Genomic DNA, 16040 nt, shown 5'->3' with positions numbered 1-16040 from the left:
AGAGAATGGTGCAAAAGGCCACCTTGTCCAGAAAGAGACAGGAGATGGACTCTTCAAACCATATTCAGGTTCTCTTTCATCTATATCTTAGTTTTACTCCTCCTGAAAATGGATTAGATGAATTTAAGAACCCTGACACAGGAATTAATTCTCCTCACCTCTATAATGGAATGAAGGAAACGTTCAAGACCCAGAATTGGACAAGCTCTTTAAGAAAACCTCCATCCCAGAGGACTGCAATAAAAATGGCTACTACCAAATAGCTTCTAGGCTGTGGAATGCAACTCATCAAATGGGCACATGAACTGCAACAGAATAACTGCTAATTGGTTACACTCAACTACCAGCTTTTGGTCAAAAATACTGAGAATGACAATTGTACAAAAAGCAGACTATTAAAAGTGGAGACTGATGAGAAGCGTGGAGATACTGATGGTTCCTCGCTATACAGAGATTTCTGTGTGGCCTCAGCCTTGCCTATCTTTTCTTTTTCTTTTTTCTTTATTTTTCACAAGACTTTTGGCAAAATGAAACTCAGACAAAGAAATTTAACAGATGCAACATTCACCTGCTTGAATGTACAACCCGCCCCCACAACTTGGAATACCTATGATTAGAGCAATTGATTGAAGCATACTCTTCTGCTCTCCAACAAACATATCCAGGACAGAGCTCCCTATTTCTCCATCAATTCTAAATTATATTTTCCTACTTGGTTTCCATTCCCATTTGGGTGCCTGAGATTCACAGATATTTTTTCCTTCAGGGATATACTACATTCGGGTTTGGTACCCCCTCACTATTCTAGTTTGCAACAGTTTGGCTTTAGTATACCCACATGGCTCCATTTCAGAAATAATCAGTTATGACATTGCTTTAATTATTCTGCAGAAAACAAATAAGCCCTTGAGCTGAGTCTGAAACTCTAAGCATATCAAGCCCCCTGTCTACACTGGGAAACTGCCTGGGTACAAGAACCAATATTGCAAAGGATTTCAGGTGCAATCACTGGACAAAAATAATTTTTCTCAGCCAGGTTTTTAAAAAAAGAAATAGAAAAGAAAAAAAAAGTTATGCCTCAGTCACACTGCCTGGCCCTACCCAGAAAAGCCATATTATTTACAACATTTTCAAAATGGAGTCTTGAAAACTGTTTCAGATTACCAGCACTGTCCCTGCACAGTCAAAGCCTAAAGGCCAAATTCTGCATGTCAGCATAACCTTGAAAACAAGTTTATTGAAATCACTGATGTGCCTCCTGACTAGCACAGGTGTGAATGAGAGGAGAATTTAGTCTGAAATGTATTGTTCTCTCTACTGACTTACTTATAGAGTGAGTTTCAGACTGAAGTTAGGTTTCTTTTGAAGCTAGTTTATGGCATGCAAGTAAAATGGCAGAGATCTAGCTTGACAAGGTCTAATCTGTCTTCCTTTTTTATACTGTGTCTGATGAAAGAACCATAATGAAACTGTGGCAGAATTACAACATATAGTTAAAGACGCCATGCAAATATTATTATGCTCACAGTATTTTAAATTAGAGCTATACGGCTATAAATCTGCCATTAAGTATTTTACATGTCAGTGACTCAGAGTTCTGTAATATGACTGGCTAAAAAAATTAAGAGCATAAAGCCCTGAAATCATTACTGGAAACTAATTCTTGAACCAGAACAAACTGGAAAACAGAACACGAAATAAATATGAGAATCAGACAAATAGAAAAATAATTAGAAACAGAATTTATGGACATAAAATCACTCTTTGCACTATAACTCCAATGATAACATCCAGACAGCTCCCTTACTACAGAACAACTTGATCAAACAGAATATGATACAAGTAAATAAACAACAAAATACAAACTGATTGGACTATAAAAGTCTTTCAAAACTAGCTGCAAGAGAAACATAAAACAGCAACAAAAAGTTCTATTAAAAGAATTATAATAGACAGTAAAAGTAACTTTTGACTTATTTGTGACACATAATGACTATAATAACCTATAGAGAGGTGATTACAAAGGTTCACAGGCTTGTTTGATAAGTGATATGCATTATGTAGTGACTTGCCAAACTAGTCTGTAATTCCTAACAATTACCTCCCTCCTACAATACTTCTGTATACAGAATTTTAAACTGGAATAATGATGCTGTATTTAGCACTCAGTCAGCACTTTTTGTATTTAAAGCCCTTCACAAACATTATCCAGTTATTCCTCACAACATTCTCATTATGTTCATTTGTATTATTCATTTCATTTTACAAAGGGGAAAACTATGTCAGAGATGTTAAGTGACTTGCCCAAAGCCACAAATGAACGAGTGAAACAGCTGGATTAAAACTCCAATACTCAGTTCTGTGCATACACAACAGGAGCACGATTCTTTTTCAATCTGTGGATAGAGTGCCTGATTTCAATGTACCAATTTTCCATTGTTTCACTGCAATTGACAGGCACAGGGTTATACCCACAGTTATCTATAGGCACAAATAATGTCATTTATATCTATAATTACCTGACATACAAGTGCAATCATGGATGCAGACATGTACATGACATCAAATACATTCATATGTAGTTCTAGGTACAAAACCATGCCCACAATTATTTGCTCTTGCAAGACTGAGGGTGCAGTAGAGGCAAGGTGGAGATCACTTTCAAAATTATGCTCAGATCTGTAATTACAGCTGTCCAGCAACTACAGGTATGCTAAAGTTGCATAATAATAGGTGTAATTTTACATCAGAATTCTAGCGGGGCGAATTCCCAAAGTGCAAAGAATTTTTTTTTCTTATTTTATTTTTATTTGAGGGGCGGGGGGACAACTTCCATCAGTGTGGTTGAAAGCAGAATTTTGCTATCAGAGTATGTGCTAAAGGTAGTAAAGATAAAACTACTAGTGACTACAGCGGGAGCAAAGTTAGCCTAACAGAGCGCTTTTGAAAATCCCACCTTAAGTACTATAGCTAAGAGAGCCATGTATTAATTGAGATGAAATTGCAAGTAACATTGTTGTGAATCAGACATTTATTTTTGCTGACGTTTGTAAAGGGTCACAGTTAACTGGCCCAACATATACATTTTACCTAGCTAAAGAAACAAAGCGCCAGAAATAAAAATGCTTCCCACTGTTTATATGGTTAGAGAGGAGTAAGGCATTATGAGGTGGAAATGGATGGCAAGCGACTAGGAAGCCAGCTAGTGGCTTATGGCATCCTTTCAGAAATAGCAGAGTTCCCTGCATTAGAATTTAGTTCAATGTGTGTTAGCTTATCACAGCAGAACAACCAAATGACTGAGCTTACACTTGCTTTCTGGGTTGGACAATTGAAAAATAATTTTTTTTTTTAATCTCAGCAGCAGTGGTCGGTTTAATAAAAAACAAAACAACCCCCCCACACACACATTTGTTTACAATCTTGTTGGTATTCATCAAATTCTAACAATTTTAGGACAGATCAAACGTGGTGAATCAACTATTTTCTCTTTATTGATGAACCCAAACTTATATATCTCCCAAAACCCAGGAAGAAAACCTTGCTTTGTTTTAGTCAATGGGAGTTTTGCCATTGCCTTCAAGAGGGTCAGGATTCCACCCCGAGGTTTGATTTTGCAATCCCTCCATATGTGAAATTCCATTGATGGCAAAAGTAGATTTGCACTCAGAGAATTTTGGAAATGGCCCTATAAAGTGGAAGAGCAATTTAGAAACAAAAACTGTGTTTGGTTCATATGAGAATCTATAAAAGTGATCCTAAGCTGCATATCACCTCCCACCTCTTGCACCACTGTGGCTACACTTCTATTTTTAGCATGGTTGCTAGATGAGAGCTAACACAGGTATGTCTCCTCAAGCTGGAAATCACACCTCCAGCTCCAATGTAGACAAACCGTTAGTCAAGAGTGCACAGAATTACTGCATGCCAGCTATTTCAGTTCTGCAAATCAACCTGAACATTTGTGTTTTATATCCTAGCTCATATCATTTTCATTTGAATTTTTATGCCATTTCAAAATTTGAATTTAGTAATACTGAATTCAATACTATACTTTGTCACATCTAATTAAAATTAATGAAATAGTCTCATATCTTGCTATGTCATACTTGATAGCCAATATGAATGTGGGTAAGGACAGCCTGAGGAAAACTGAGTGTAAACAGACTGAACATACAGGAGGTAACATTATGTTAAGAGTTTTTGAGAATTTTTAGCTTTCATTCTGAAGAGTCAGATTCTTCTGAAATGACTACAATCCTGATATTGATTAACACTCCTATTGACTTCAAGGGAGTTCCACAAGCAGAAGAATGGAAAGTCTGGTTATGTTTAGAGATGTGCTCAAAATTTGAATCTGAATCCAATTCCTTCCTGAAACTCTGGAGACATTCAAATCTGCACCCAAAATCTGCCACATGGGTTCATCTCTGCTTGTATATTAAGAGTCATATAATAAAAACAAACACTTTAAATTTAGGTGTGAAATGTGGAAAACAGAAGCGCTTCATCAAAGCAATACCTGATTCTGGTCTCACTAATTGCAGCCTGAATGAGGATTAACTCCACTGGAGCTGAATGGAATAGAACTGGTGTCAGATCAGAATCAGGCCCTAACCCTCTGTTTATGTCACTGCATCTCAAAGTAGTTTGTGGAACATCAGCCACTCTCCATACCTCAGGAAATTAAGATAAACCATGAAGATCCAGTAGACCATATCAAAGCTATATGTATGCGCACCAATCTCTAATGAAGTAGAATAACCTACCTCCTTAAAGTTATCGAATGCAGATAAAATAATTTCGTGCCCTCCTCTGACAAGACAAACGGCTGCTAACAGTTCTAAAACAAGGGCTTTTGTTCTGTTAAAAAAAGAAAGAAAACACAAGAATTAATGATAATAAAGTGATGATTCAGCTACTACCTCATTTGCAAGATGGATGTGATGACTGAATACAATTATTTGCCCTCAGTATCTTCTTACTCTTTAATTGCTTTGAGAGTCTGATTCTGCAAGGTGCTGAGAACCTGCTGCAATATTCTGAGCATCTTCAGATCCAGAGTACTTGGCACTCCATAATGCACATGAGTGGTTTTATATATATATTTAAAGGGGAATCGCTTTACAAAATTCATGCACATCATGAACAGCAATTATTGGTCAGCTATTTTCACCATAATGCAGCATATTTCCCCTAAAAGTTCAACTTAAAGGAATGTGCCTTTGATTCCAATGTATGACTCTCCTAGATACAACTGTGAAAAATCCTCCGTTACAATTATTTTATTTATACTACAGTATAACAAGAGGTGCCAATCGTCACTGAATTATACAACGTTTTAGCATGTTTTCCCCTCTTTAGTGTGAAATTCTGAGCAAGTTGGATAGCGGCCAAGCTCACACAAAGACAATTCCCTTTAATCCATAAGAAGAAAAAGAACTCATCTAAAATGTTGCTGATAGAAAAGCATGCAACAAACTCCAAGTGCCTGTAACGTAATGGAACTCATCATACTCCTTGCATTGCACAGCTAAGGCAAGGGCACTAGTATGGCCTTGTCCAGAAGAACGACTGTCAGGCACTAAAATCACAAAGACATATAAGGAATTAAGCACAGGCTTAGGTGCTTTCTTGAATCAGGGCCTTAGACGGAGATGCTACAGTAAGAGCTGGACACAGACAAAATGTTCAATTTCCTGACAATCCTGAATGGATTTTTATATTTTTAAATCAGATTCTAACTGCCAGTTTTTCCCCTGCCACACAAAAAACCACAGGAGGATCAAAGCTCTGCTAGTAGGTTCAAAGAGTTTTTGTAATGGAATATCATTCATGTCCTCCCCTTCAAGTAGAGAGATTCATACCGATTATGGATAGGAAGGGGCAAGGCCCACAAACTCGCAGATCCCCATGACCCATCTGGTGTGCAGAGGGATCATAAGGATCCTGAATTTCTCCAAGCTGGTTGCAGCGGCCATCTCTCCCCTGGCTGCAAAGTCTGCCACTGGTATCAAGTATCAGAGGGGGAGCCGTGTTAGTGTGGATCTGTAAAAAGCAACAAAGAGTCCTGTGGCACCTTACAGACTAACAGACGTATTGGAGCATGAGCTTTCGTGCGTCTGATGAAGTGGGTATTCACCCACTTATGCTCCAATACATCTGTTAGTCCAGAAGGTGCCACAGGACTCTTTGTTGCCATTGGTATGTGCATCCTACACCACTTCCATCAGGGCTGGCAGGCAGGAGGGACAATTAATGTTGCTTTGCTCGCATCCATTTGGGCACAAGAGGAGCATGCTGAAATTATGTCTGTTCCCTGACTCCACCCTTCAATTAGCCCACTAATTTCTGTGGCGCTCCAGCGGCACAGTGTGTATGGTTATGGTTCTTGGTTATATGGAGGATATAGCATAGAGCCGCTGCTTCCCTCTTTCCACAGAACAGCCGCCCTCACTCATTCAGCTCACAAGCCAGGCCCCCAAAATCATGAGAGTGGCTTAAATATCATGAGATTTTAAACCATAATACATTTTGGTTTCTTCACATTTGCCTTCTGGTTTATGAACCTTTGGGGTTCTTAGCTTTATTAAAAAATGAAAGCTGAGATTCTTAAATAATCTCCTAACTACTGGAGATGGAGCTTTAAAAACCCCCACTAAATATCCCATGACTTATAATATTGTGAGACTTGGCAACACCGTATTCACACTCTCCCACAAGTCTGACTAAAGGAAGTCATGCACCAACTTCCACCAGAACAACATGATTTCAGATGTTTGCATTCTAAAGAGGAGCACTGCAGAAAGACTGTGGTGATATGGTCACAGTCTTCCTCACTTTCTGTAGTTTTATCTTTCACTGTATGCGCAAGACTGTTTCTCATGTTTGGCTTCAACCAACATTCAATTATTTCTCAGGGTCCTGAGATCGGGAAATTCTGGGGATTCAACCTTTAGCTTGGCAACTCCCAGCAGAGCAAAAGTGTGTGGAGAGTGAGAGAGAAGTAAGCATGCAGCGAGGAACATTATTGTTATTGTTTATTATAGTAGTGCCTAGGGCCCAAGTACAAATGAAGCCACTTTGTACAGGCACGGTACAAACATAGAATAAGAGACAGTCCCTGCTCTGAAGAGCTTACAAGCTAAGGAACTTCCACTGTAATAAGCAATAACATTGCTCTCGCTAGCTCTCTTAAAGAACCTGTGCTGGGTTCTAAAACAGTTGGGAGTCTAAGGGTTTGTCTGTATTATAAACCTTGGGTGAAATCCTGGATCCATTGAATTCAATGGCTAATCTTCCATTGAGTTTAACAGAGCCAGGATTTCACCCCTTTTCCTAAAATCAATTTAGTCACACCAGTCCAAACCCCTAATACAGACCCATGCGATAAATTACAGTAACTATAGGCTTAAGTGAACCCGGTTTCAGTGTAATTTTAACTAGTTTAAGTGTATCTACATTACAGGTCGCATCATTGCATCTAAATTGATTTAGTTATTCTGGTGCAAAAAACTTGTGCATAGGTAAGTTTGAAAAGCGTCTCTAAAAGCCATCAAGTGCAGTATATTCTGTATTTACCTAGGTCCTAAACTCCTGACATCTTACCTGGGATTCTTGTTGTTCAGGCTTAGTGCAATTTCATTAACAGCATGTGGATGTGACATGACCATATTGAATCCATACTGAAATGGGAAGGGGAAATACCGTTTCAGTTTTGAGACTGCAATTATTATTTCAAAAATTCCAGTAAATTACATATCTATGACCAATTCTGGCAACCCTTCATGGCTTTGTACGCCAAACAAAACTTTGTCAAGTTTACAGTATCAGTCAGCACATTTACATTTAATATTGTACATACCAACTGTTCTTCTACCAGCAGTGTGGAAAGTACTTTTGGTTTGGCTGTGAGTCATCTGACAAACACAGACTTTAATAACCTTCTGGAATGCCACTGCCAGCCCCTCATCCTTTTCTTTTTTCTATTTCCCCCTGCCCCATTCTCATTTTGGATCTTTTGGTCAATGAAGGGTGTCATTTACCCTTCAAAGAAGAGTTTCTAGTCCAATACAGAATAGTATGTGTTCTAATACACACATATTTATAATTCTATATAGCAACTGTTTATAATATTTGTAAGACTATCACTGTTTATGTGTTTTAAATATGCAGAAAACCATAACTGAATTAAGAAAAACATTCAAATATTATAACAATAGATCATTTTATCCATGCTTTTTTCATTAGAGATGTGTGGTGCTATGCTGATTTACACCAGCTGAGGATCTGGCGAATAGGCTTAAATTCTGCTCTCAATTTCATGGATCTAAACCTGGGGTAAAGCCACTGATTTCCAATACTTTCAGCAAATTCCTTTGACTATGGTATAACCAGGAGCAGAATTTACCCTATACACTGGTGCCAGAAACACTTCTCAGACATGTCCAGTCATTACAGAGTTCTGGGACACAATCCGTAACCAGATACCACAAACTGTTGGATATTTATTACCAAAGGATCCTTTGGTAATCCTCCTGGAGCTCCTGGTGGAAGTGGTCACACACAAGGAAATGCAGAATTTATGTCTCTCCTACTAGTAACTGCTAGACCAGGGGTAGGAAACCTATGGCACATGTGCCAAAGGCGGCACACGAGCTGATTTTCAGTGGCACTCACACTGCCCGGGTCCTGGCCACCAATCCGGGGGGCTCTGCATTTTAATTTAATTTTAAATGAAGCTTCTTAAACATTTTAAAAACCTTATTTACTTTACATACAACAATAGTTTAGTTATATATTATGGACTTATAGAAAGAGACCTTTTAAAAACGTTAAAATGTATTACTGGCACGCAAAACCTTAAATCAGAGTGAATAAATGAAGACTCGGCACACCACTTCTGAAAAGTTGCTGACCGCTGTGCTAGACTACTGATAGTCTCTCACTGAAAAAAGAAAAACAGTCCAACTGTAGAGGGTTTGTTAAAAAACATAGGAGTTTGTGGTGATGGAAAAATTTATGCACCAATTATGTACAGAGCAACATAAAAGACAAATAGATACTTAGATATTTAGCTATCATTTATTCAATACTCAAAGTACATTCACCTGCAAAAAAACCCCAGCCCCTCTGTCCATTTTTTTTTTAATATTAACTTTTGATAGACATGCCTGGTCTGTTAAATATGTGTAAACAGAAATGACATGTCATAGGTATTGTAATGATACTCGCACTGTAGGTAGTGGAAACATGGAAATACCCTGTTAAATAGAGATCTGATTACTATATTTCTGTATGTCTCTTGTAAACAACAGCTCACTACTGTAACAACTGTGTTGTTTCTGATATTTCCATGGCAAAGGTTTGCAAACTTGTTAATACTTCCTAAATAAATAAATGGTTAAAAATAATACTTCACGAGTGGTACAAGGCAAAACAAACATAATGTTTTTGAGAAGCTTATTTTGGAAGTACGTAACAGTTAACAGTAATTGTTACAGAGAAAATTCAGAGAGTCTGAAACCACAAGAATGTGCTGTGTGACCACAACTTCACAGTGACAATACAGAGAAATTCTGAAATGAAGTTTCATTTTGCTCTAGTTTACTCTTTCCCATGCAGTTTTATTATTATTGCTTTGCAGTAAGCACATAGAGTGAAATCTGATATCTGCCATTTGCATAACATTCTAACTGTTCTGTACAATTCCCATTAAACTTCACACATATCAAGTCTATAGATTGAGCTGAATTCTGATCTCAGTTGCAGGAGTGCAGCTCCCACTGAGTTAATGAAAATTGCCTCCATGTAAGTGAGAACAGAATTTGACCTATAATAGACTGAATATAAATATAGCAAATATACTGTATAATGACAGGTAAGAAATTAAGCTTTCACATCTGCTTTACTTTTAAAAATGATTATGCCTAGCTTCTTCTTCCACCTCCTGAAAGTAAAAGAGTTATTTTGTCAAAAATCATTGAAATGCAAGTACCTGGTAATTCATTATGGCACGTAAACACATGATGCAGACATGAACATCGTCTTTTTTACTCACTAATCTTGAATTTTTTAGTGTTCTTCTGCTCGGCAAGGTATTATATCTGCAAATAAAAGAGCAACTTATATTAGTCACAGGACAACTTCTGTAGGTAGTAAAAGTATGGAAGCAGCTGTATGTCTCCACCATTTATGAAAATATGAAAATTCCCTAGTTCTACTGCGTATGCAAGCATCCGATATCCAACTAGACAGTAAACACAAGACACAAGAACAAAAAAGAAGCATCTTCTTTACACTTCAAGCCTCACGTCATATTCTGCTTATGCCACATTGTGCTAGGTTTGCACAAGCGTAATCCCAATCCCATGGGCCTCAGTGCGACTCCTCAGGGAAGGGAAGCACACTTTAGAAGAGGAAAGATCAGGCTTCTCGCTGAGAACTCTTTCTGCTCCAGTATTCCTGGTTTCATTAAGTGTCCATTCTGCATTTGTTGAGGTGACTACAGGCAGTAAGAAAGCAGCCCTATCTGAAGCAGTAAGTGAAACAATGAAGCCATTAGTTCAGCAGCTATTCTTTGTTCTTGGATATTTTGGCACTCTCTGGATCTTGGCATTCTGGCATTAGTCACTGTCAGAATGATCTGTTAATCACCACTGTGCTAACTTCAGGCCTGGCGAAACCAGTCAGTCAAAACAAAGCCTGTAAACTGCCAGTCCCTTCTTTTCCAAACAACGCAACCACTGCCATTGCCAATCATGTCACTCACCTAAAGACAGGTAGCTGCATCTTTGATGGAAATATAACAAGAGAGAAATAGTTGTCCATAAAGGGAAAGGTTTCAGATTTGTTCCACGCATTCTACACTGGTATAAATCTTCTCTTTATAACATGTGAGCAATCAGATGGATGTCTATGAGTCCAAACATACGTAACAAACAGAATTTGACCTTATAGCTATAATTTTCACTGCTGTGTTACCTAGCGATCAGATTCTATTTAAAAATTATGTTTGGCTCTCATGCTGAACAAGATGAAGTTTCTGAAAGTCCTCTAAAAGTATTTGGGGGGAAAACCAGCTTTCTAGAGCCTTCCCCAAAACAGAAGCATGTGTTATTTTTATTAGAACCTGATCCTTGTAAACCAACTTAAATCCTATTAGGTGAGTCAATGGAACAAATAAAAAGGGAACACTTTAAATCTGCCATTTCCATGGACCATTACTGAAACACAAATTTCATTTCTTCATGAGACATCACGTTGTAGACAAAAGCAAAACTGAAGAGCCATGCATAAGAAAATAAGAGATCGATGTACAAGAACAATACAGTTACATTCTTACACTCTTAGTGAATTTAGAAATTGAATAAATAATGAGAAAATTGTAATTATCGCCATGATAATCTTTTGAAATGAACTACCAACAGCATAATGATCTAGATATGCACTGTAGATTAATGTCTAGTATAAGCCAAGTTTCGTCCCTCAAATTCAGAGGGTCTGATTGTCCCATGGATTGCCAGGAAACCTGTGCAAAAGGAATGGAAGAGGTTTTGCAACATTGTGTGCTCTCTCATGCAGCCATGCACCTGGACTCTGCATGCAAGGTGCTATGGGATGTGGGTGCTGTCTGGTAGAAAGGAGGCACGGTGTTGGAAAAATCCTATAGCACATGCTGAACCAATGTTAAAATAGATCCATAAAGAAGGCCTTAGACACTACTGTAATCCTACAACCTGAATGGTACTACTGATTTACACCAGTGTAAGTGAGAGCAAAAGCAAGCCCAGAGAGTGAAAATTCAAGCAATTTCCAGAAGCTAAATTAGGGGTTTCAGCTATCTAGAGGGACAAACAAGAGACATGACAGGACTACTCAGTTTCAGTGAGGCAAGTAGCAGCCTATGTTACCATACACAAATACATCCTAAAGACATGGAGGGGAAGCATAGTACTGCAAGATACAGATTGTGTCAGATGTGCACTGACAGCCTCTTGGAGTTGGAATTGTATGTCAGCTGGCAGACTGTGAGGGTGGGAATAGCTGTTGACCTCAGGTACTGGCAGCTAGTTATATAATGGTGTATATTTGCACATCAGCTGTGGATGCCACATCAATATCTAAGTCCATATGACATTTAGACTTACTGAGTTTGGTGCACTCACTCTTGTGTCTTAATCTGGCAGCTGGACTGTGACAGTAATCTGGAGGAGCAGTGTTTTCTGTGCACACCATGTATTCCACCTCCTGTGGAATCTGGATTTTTTGCTCCATCCATGTTGTAGCAACACTCCTCCATGCTAAATGGCCATGTTGCTCTCAGCTGCTCATGGTCATATGATGACATGGTCATATGATGACACGGTCATGTGATTATATTCTGTATTCCTATATCCAGTGCTGCTGAGAGAGTTGCTTCCTGTAGATGTACAACAACAAATTTTGTGGCAGTAAGATCATCCTCTTATCTTAGCATTTGGTCAGGGTGCGCACAGCAGACCACACCCACTGCTGGCTATTAACATGGTTGACTTCGTATATCTGGACCGGTTAGTGTAATCTGAGAGTGAAAGGATGCTACAACACACATAAGCATGTTTCTACATGGTCTGGTTCTACATTCCCTGCACACGCATGAGTTTAATAGGCATGTAGGGTGTTCAAGAAGTTCAGAGTTGAGCTCCCAGATTTTCACCCATTTTCATGCATCTCTTTTTCTCCATTCCTGTCTTCGCAGTAAACTGGCTGTTTGAGCCCAATATTTATTACATTTGTTGTCTTCAAACTATCAAACTCAGATCTCCAAATGTAGGAACAGAGTCTAAAAATCAATGAAGAGAGAGCGGCAATGATTTAAATAACATTAATGCCACTAAAATACACAATGAGCAGTTCCATTGAGAAAAAAGACATTCATAGATAAAACATGGCCAGTTAACTAGTTGCTATCATTTGTAAAAAGAAGCCTTCCTCAAACACATGCAGACATCTTCACATTTGGCACTGCGGTTTTCACAATTTAGCCCACAGACAGTTTTTGGTTTATATGCTTAAAAAAAAGGGAGAAAGGGAAAAACAGCGATCCAGATTTTGGTATCAGTCAATCTAGTTTCAATATATAATCATAACTTTTAAAATTAAGAGCCATCTCTCTCTAACCACAGCCTGAATGGAATTACAAACACATTTCTGTGATGTCTAATGATGACTGGTACTTTTTAAAACAATAACCATGTGGCCAGCCCAAGGAAAGTCATATGTAATATGTTTAGCCTATAACTTAAATTCTCTCTCTCTCTCGGGATTGTGGCAGTTTCTGAGAGTGAGGCTGTGCATGGCATGTGTTGTGTACACTAGCTGGGTTTCTGTTAGTCTGTGCTTTTTTTGTTACTTGCTGTTTATTTTAGGAGTGTGGTTGGTTCCCCCTCCTTTTCCTTGGGAAGTGGGTTTTTTTTCCCCATGGGGTCCACTTCAGATAGATTTAGCAGTTTGACGCCTAAGCATGGGGTTTTGTATGTGCCTGCTGTCTCTTGCACTGTGTTGTTTACTTGTTTACTCCTGCTTTTTCCAATGTTCCCCCATTTCCTTCACAATGAGAAACTAGTGTATGATCTATCCTGTTATGGGAAGTAGTTTCTGCTACTAGGATGGAAGAAGCCAGAGGTGAGGCATGTTATGTCATTCTGGCACCAGGTTTATGTGGTTCCAAATAACCCTGAACACTCTTTGAACCTGATTTAAAAGCACCACACAGATGGGGCAGATTATACAGTGTTTGCTACCTCTGAAAGTATGAAATATTTCCTTGGTGGTGAAATATTTCATTTGAAGGGTTCCTGCCGAGGCACTGCTGGCTCAGGGGTCCTTGGTAAGAAAGTGGGACCCCAGGATAATGGGAAGGGGACTAGGGGATCAAAGGACCAGCAGAAAACAGAGCCTGCATCTGCACTGCCAGATTCTATCACCACCTCCTCACCATAGGTGGTCTGCCATTGTCTAGGGAGCAACCCTCACAGTGGAACCTCTGCTGTGACCCCATCACTTGCGCCTGGACAGAAACGAGTTCCGGAGGTTGAGGAGCACCTCCCAGCATAGGGAGAAGAGAGAGATTGTAGAGATGTGGGTGAAGAACAGACCAACGAGATGGATTTAGGCGTGACTCCTTCTAACAGTGCCTAAGACTTTGGAATCCCCTGAGCTGCTGACAGTGCCTGAGGATGGAACTGTGTCCTCTCAGAAGGATAGCATTGCACTAGGTGGTAGCTCCATGCCTGGAGCTCCCTGTGGGGTACTTTTTCCCTGGCATGGTGAGTCCTCAAGCCCCTGATCCTGCATGCTGCAATGATGATGCTGGGTCCTCACCTGAAGCTGTACTGCCTACCCTTCTTGGGAAAACAGACATGCCAGCTGCTCCCACAGAATCTCCCTCCTTCATGAATGATGAGACTGTTATACTGGAGGTTCAACATTCATCTGAGCAGGTGGAGTCTGAGGGAGATGAAGAGGATGATGATGATCTCTCTGACTTCTTACTGGTTTCTGATGTCTCAGCCAGGGCGGGTACAGCATGAAGGAGATTAGTGACTTTTTGGACAGCACTAAAGGGAAGCCAGGAGTTGAGGTCCAGGGCTATTTCTATGTCTTACAGTGCTTTGCTCATTCAGCTGCCCTTGTCTTGAGAGAGACCTCAGTTGATCGTAGGAAACATTTCCAAATCAAAATGTTGCTGAGCAAAGTGCAGAAGCTTGTGGATTGTTCAAGATATATAGGCCTCCCCATGGCTTATCTTGTTCAAAGTACTTCCAGTTTCTATTGTTTCTTTCTGCTGCTTGACTTTCTGCTTTTAGACTTCATGGTGCTGCTCAACTTTGGCTCTCAATTAACAGATGCCAGGATGGTCATAAAAGAACACAACTCTTTGAATTTCTCAGACAAAAACAGGCTGATGATGTCCTTTTGCAAGAAGTGCCCTGAGACCCTGACAATCAAGGGAACTGGTTGAAGGAATGGGAAGTGAAAGCTTTCTCAAACTACAGCTCCAATGTCACTGCTGGGGTAGCTGTTCTTTTTTTCCAGGGTGCAGGGGCACTGAACCTTTCTGAGAAGGACATTGTGCAGAGCTGGTTCCTCCAGGTGGAGACATGTATTGTCACTATTTTTTAAAATCCTTTTACTGTGTATGCCTACTCTGAGGTGAGATTGTGTCCTTTCTGCAAACACTTGCCCATGCTGCTTGGCTGTGACCCTGATACTATTATTGTCCTGGGAGGGAATTTCAGTTTCACTGTAGATTATGTTTTAGACATGAACCATGAGGAGCCACACCCTCAGTCAGCCAGGGAACTGTATTGTCTCCAGCAGACCTTTGGGCTAGTAGACGTTTGGAAGTTCTCTCACCCCATTGTTAGGCAGTATTCTTAGCTGAAGGCTACTCCAAGTCAAGTCTCAGGGGCTAGATTGGATCACTTCTATAACATGAAGGCCAGTGTGAATATATTTGTTTGGTCTTCCATGTCTCCCACTCACTTGTCTGATCACATTATGTCTCGGTCCGTGTCTCTCTCCCTCTTCCTGCCTGTGATTACCACTACCGCTTTAATACCAAATTATTACAGGACTTGAATTTCAACAATTGCAGTGACACCTCTGGGGTTAAGGTGCTGGGGGTCTTTTTGGGATCTGAACAATATATTCTAAGGAAGCGGGTGGGGATTAAGGAGACGGTGCAAGGGCATTTGCAGAAATGGTGCTGGCTCCTTCCTGGACTCTCTATTTTGGAGGTGGGTTTTGACTGCCAACAATCTTGTGGTCTCAATCTTGAGGAACCGGCTAGTGTGTCTGGACCCCCTCCACCTGAGACTTCTGGGCCAGATTCAGAGGCTTATTAACCATTTTTTAATAGTTACCCCTGGTTGCACCCTGATTTGCTGTTCCTGCCAAGATGAAGGGGGCTAGAGGCTCACTGATTTAGTCAGCAGGGAGGCAGTCCTTCACCTGCAGTCTGTTCAGCAGTTGCTATATTCTGACTCCCCGCAAGC

At 39.8% G+C, this 16040-nt stretch overlaps 1 protein-coding gene across 5 annotated transcripts in view; it reads right to left on the bottom strand.

Annotated features, from left to right (window-relative positions):
- The window catches only part of FMNL2 (formin like 2), a 265339-nt gene that overhangs the window by 61445 nt on the left and 187854 nt on the right, over positions 1-16040 (bottom strand). For all 5 annotated transcript variants that reach the window (XM_045032311.1, XM_045032313.1, XM_045032310.1 and 2 more), the window contains 3 exons: positions 9998-10106; positions 7609-7685; positions 4770-4863 (listed from right to left, as the gene is read on the bottom strand). In XM_045032311.1, the coding sequence (XP_044888246.1) occupies positions 4770-4863; positions 7609-7685; positions 9998-10106 (280 nt within the window). The remainder of the gene's footprint in view (positions 1-4769; positions 4864-7608; positions 7686-9997; positions 10107-16040) is intronic.

The sequence above is a fragment of the Mauremys mutica genome, chromosome 10 (assembly GCF_020497125.1).
Source record: "Mauremys mutica isolate MM-2020 ecotype Southern chromosome 10, ASM2049712v1, whole genome shotgun sequence".
Classification (NCBI taxonomy): domain Eukaryota; kingdom Metazoa; phylum Chordata; order Testudines; family Geoemydidae; genus Mauremys; species Mauremys mutica.
The sequence above is the reverse complement of the archived record's forward strand: the minus strand, read 5'-3'. Positions and strand labels throughout refer to the sequence as shown.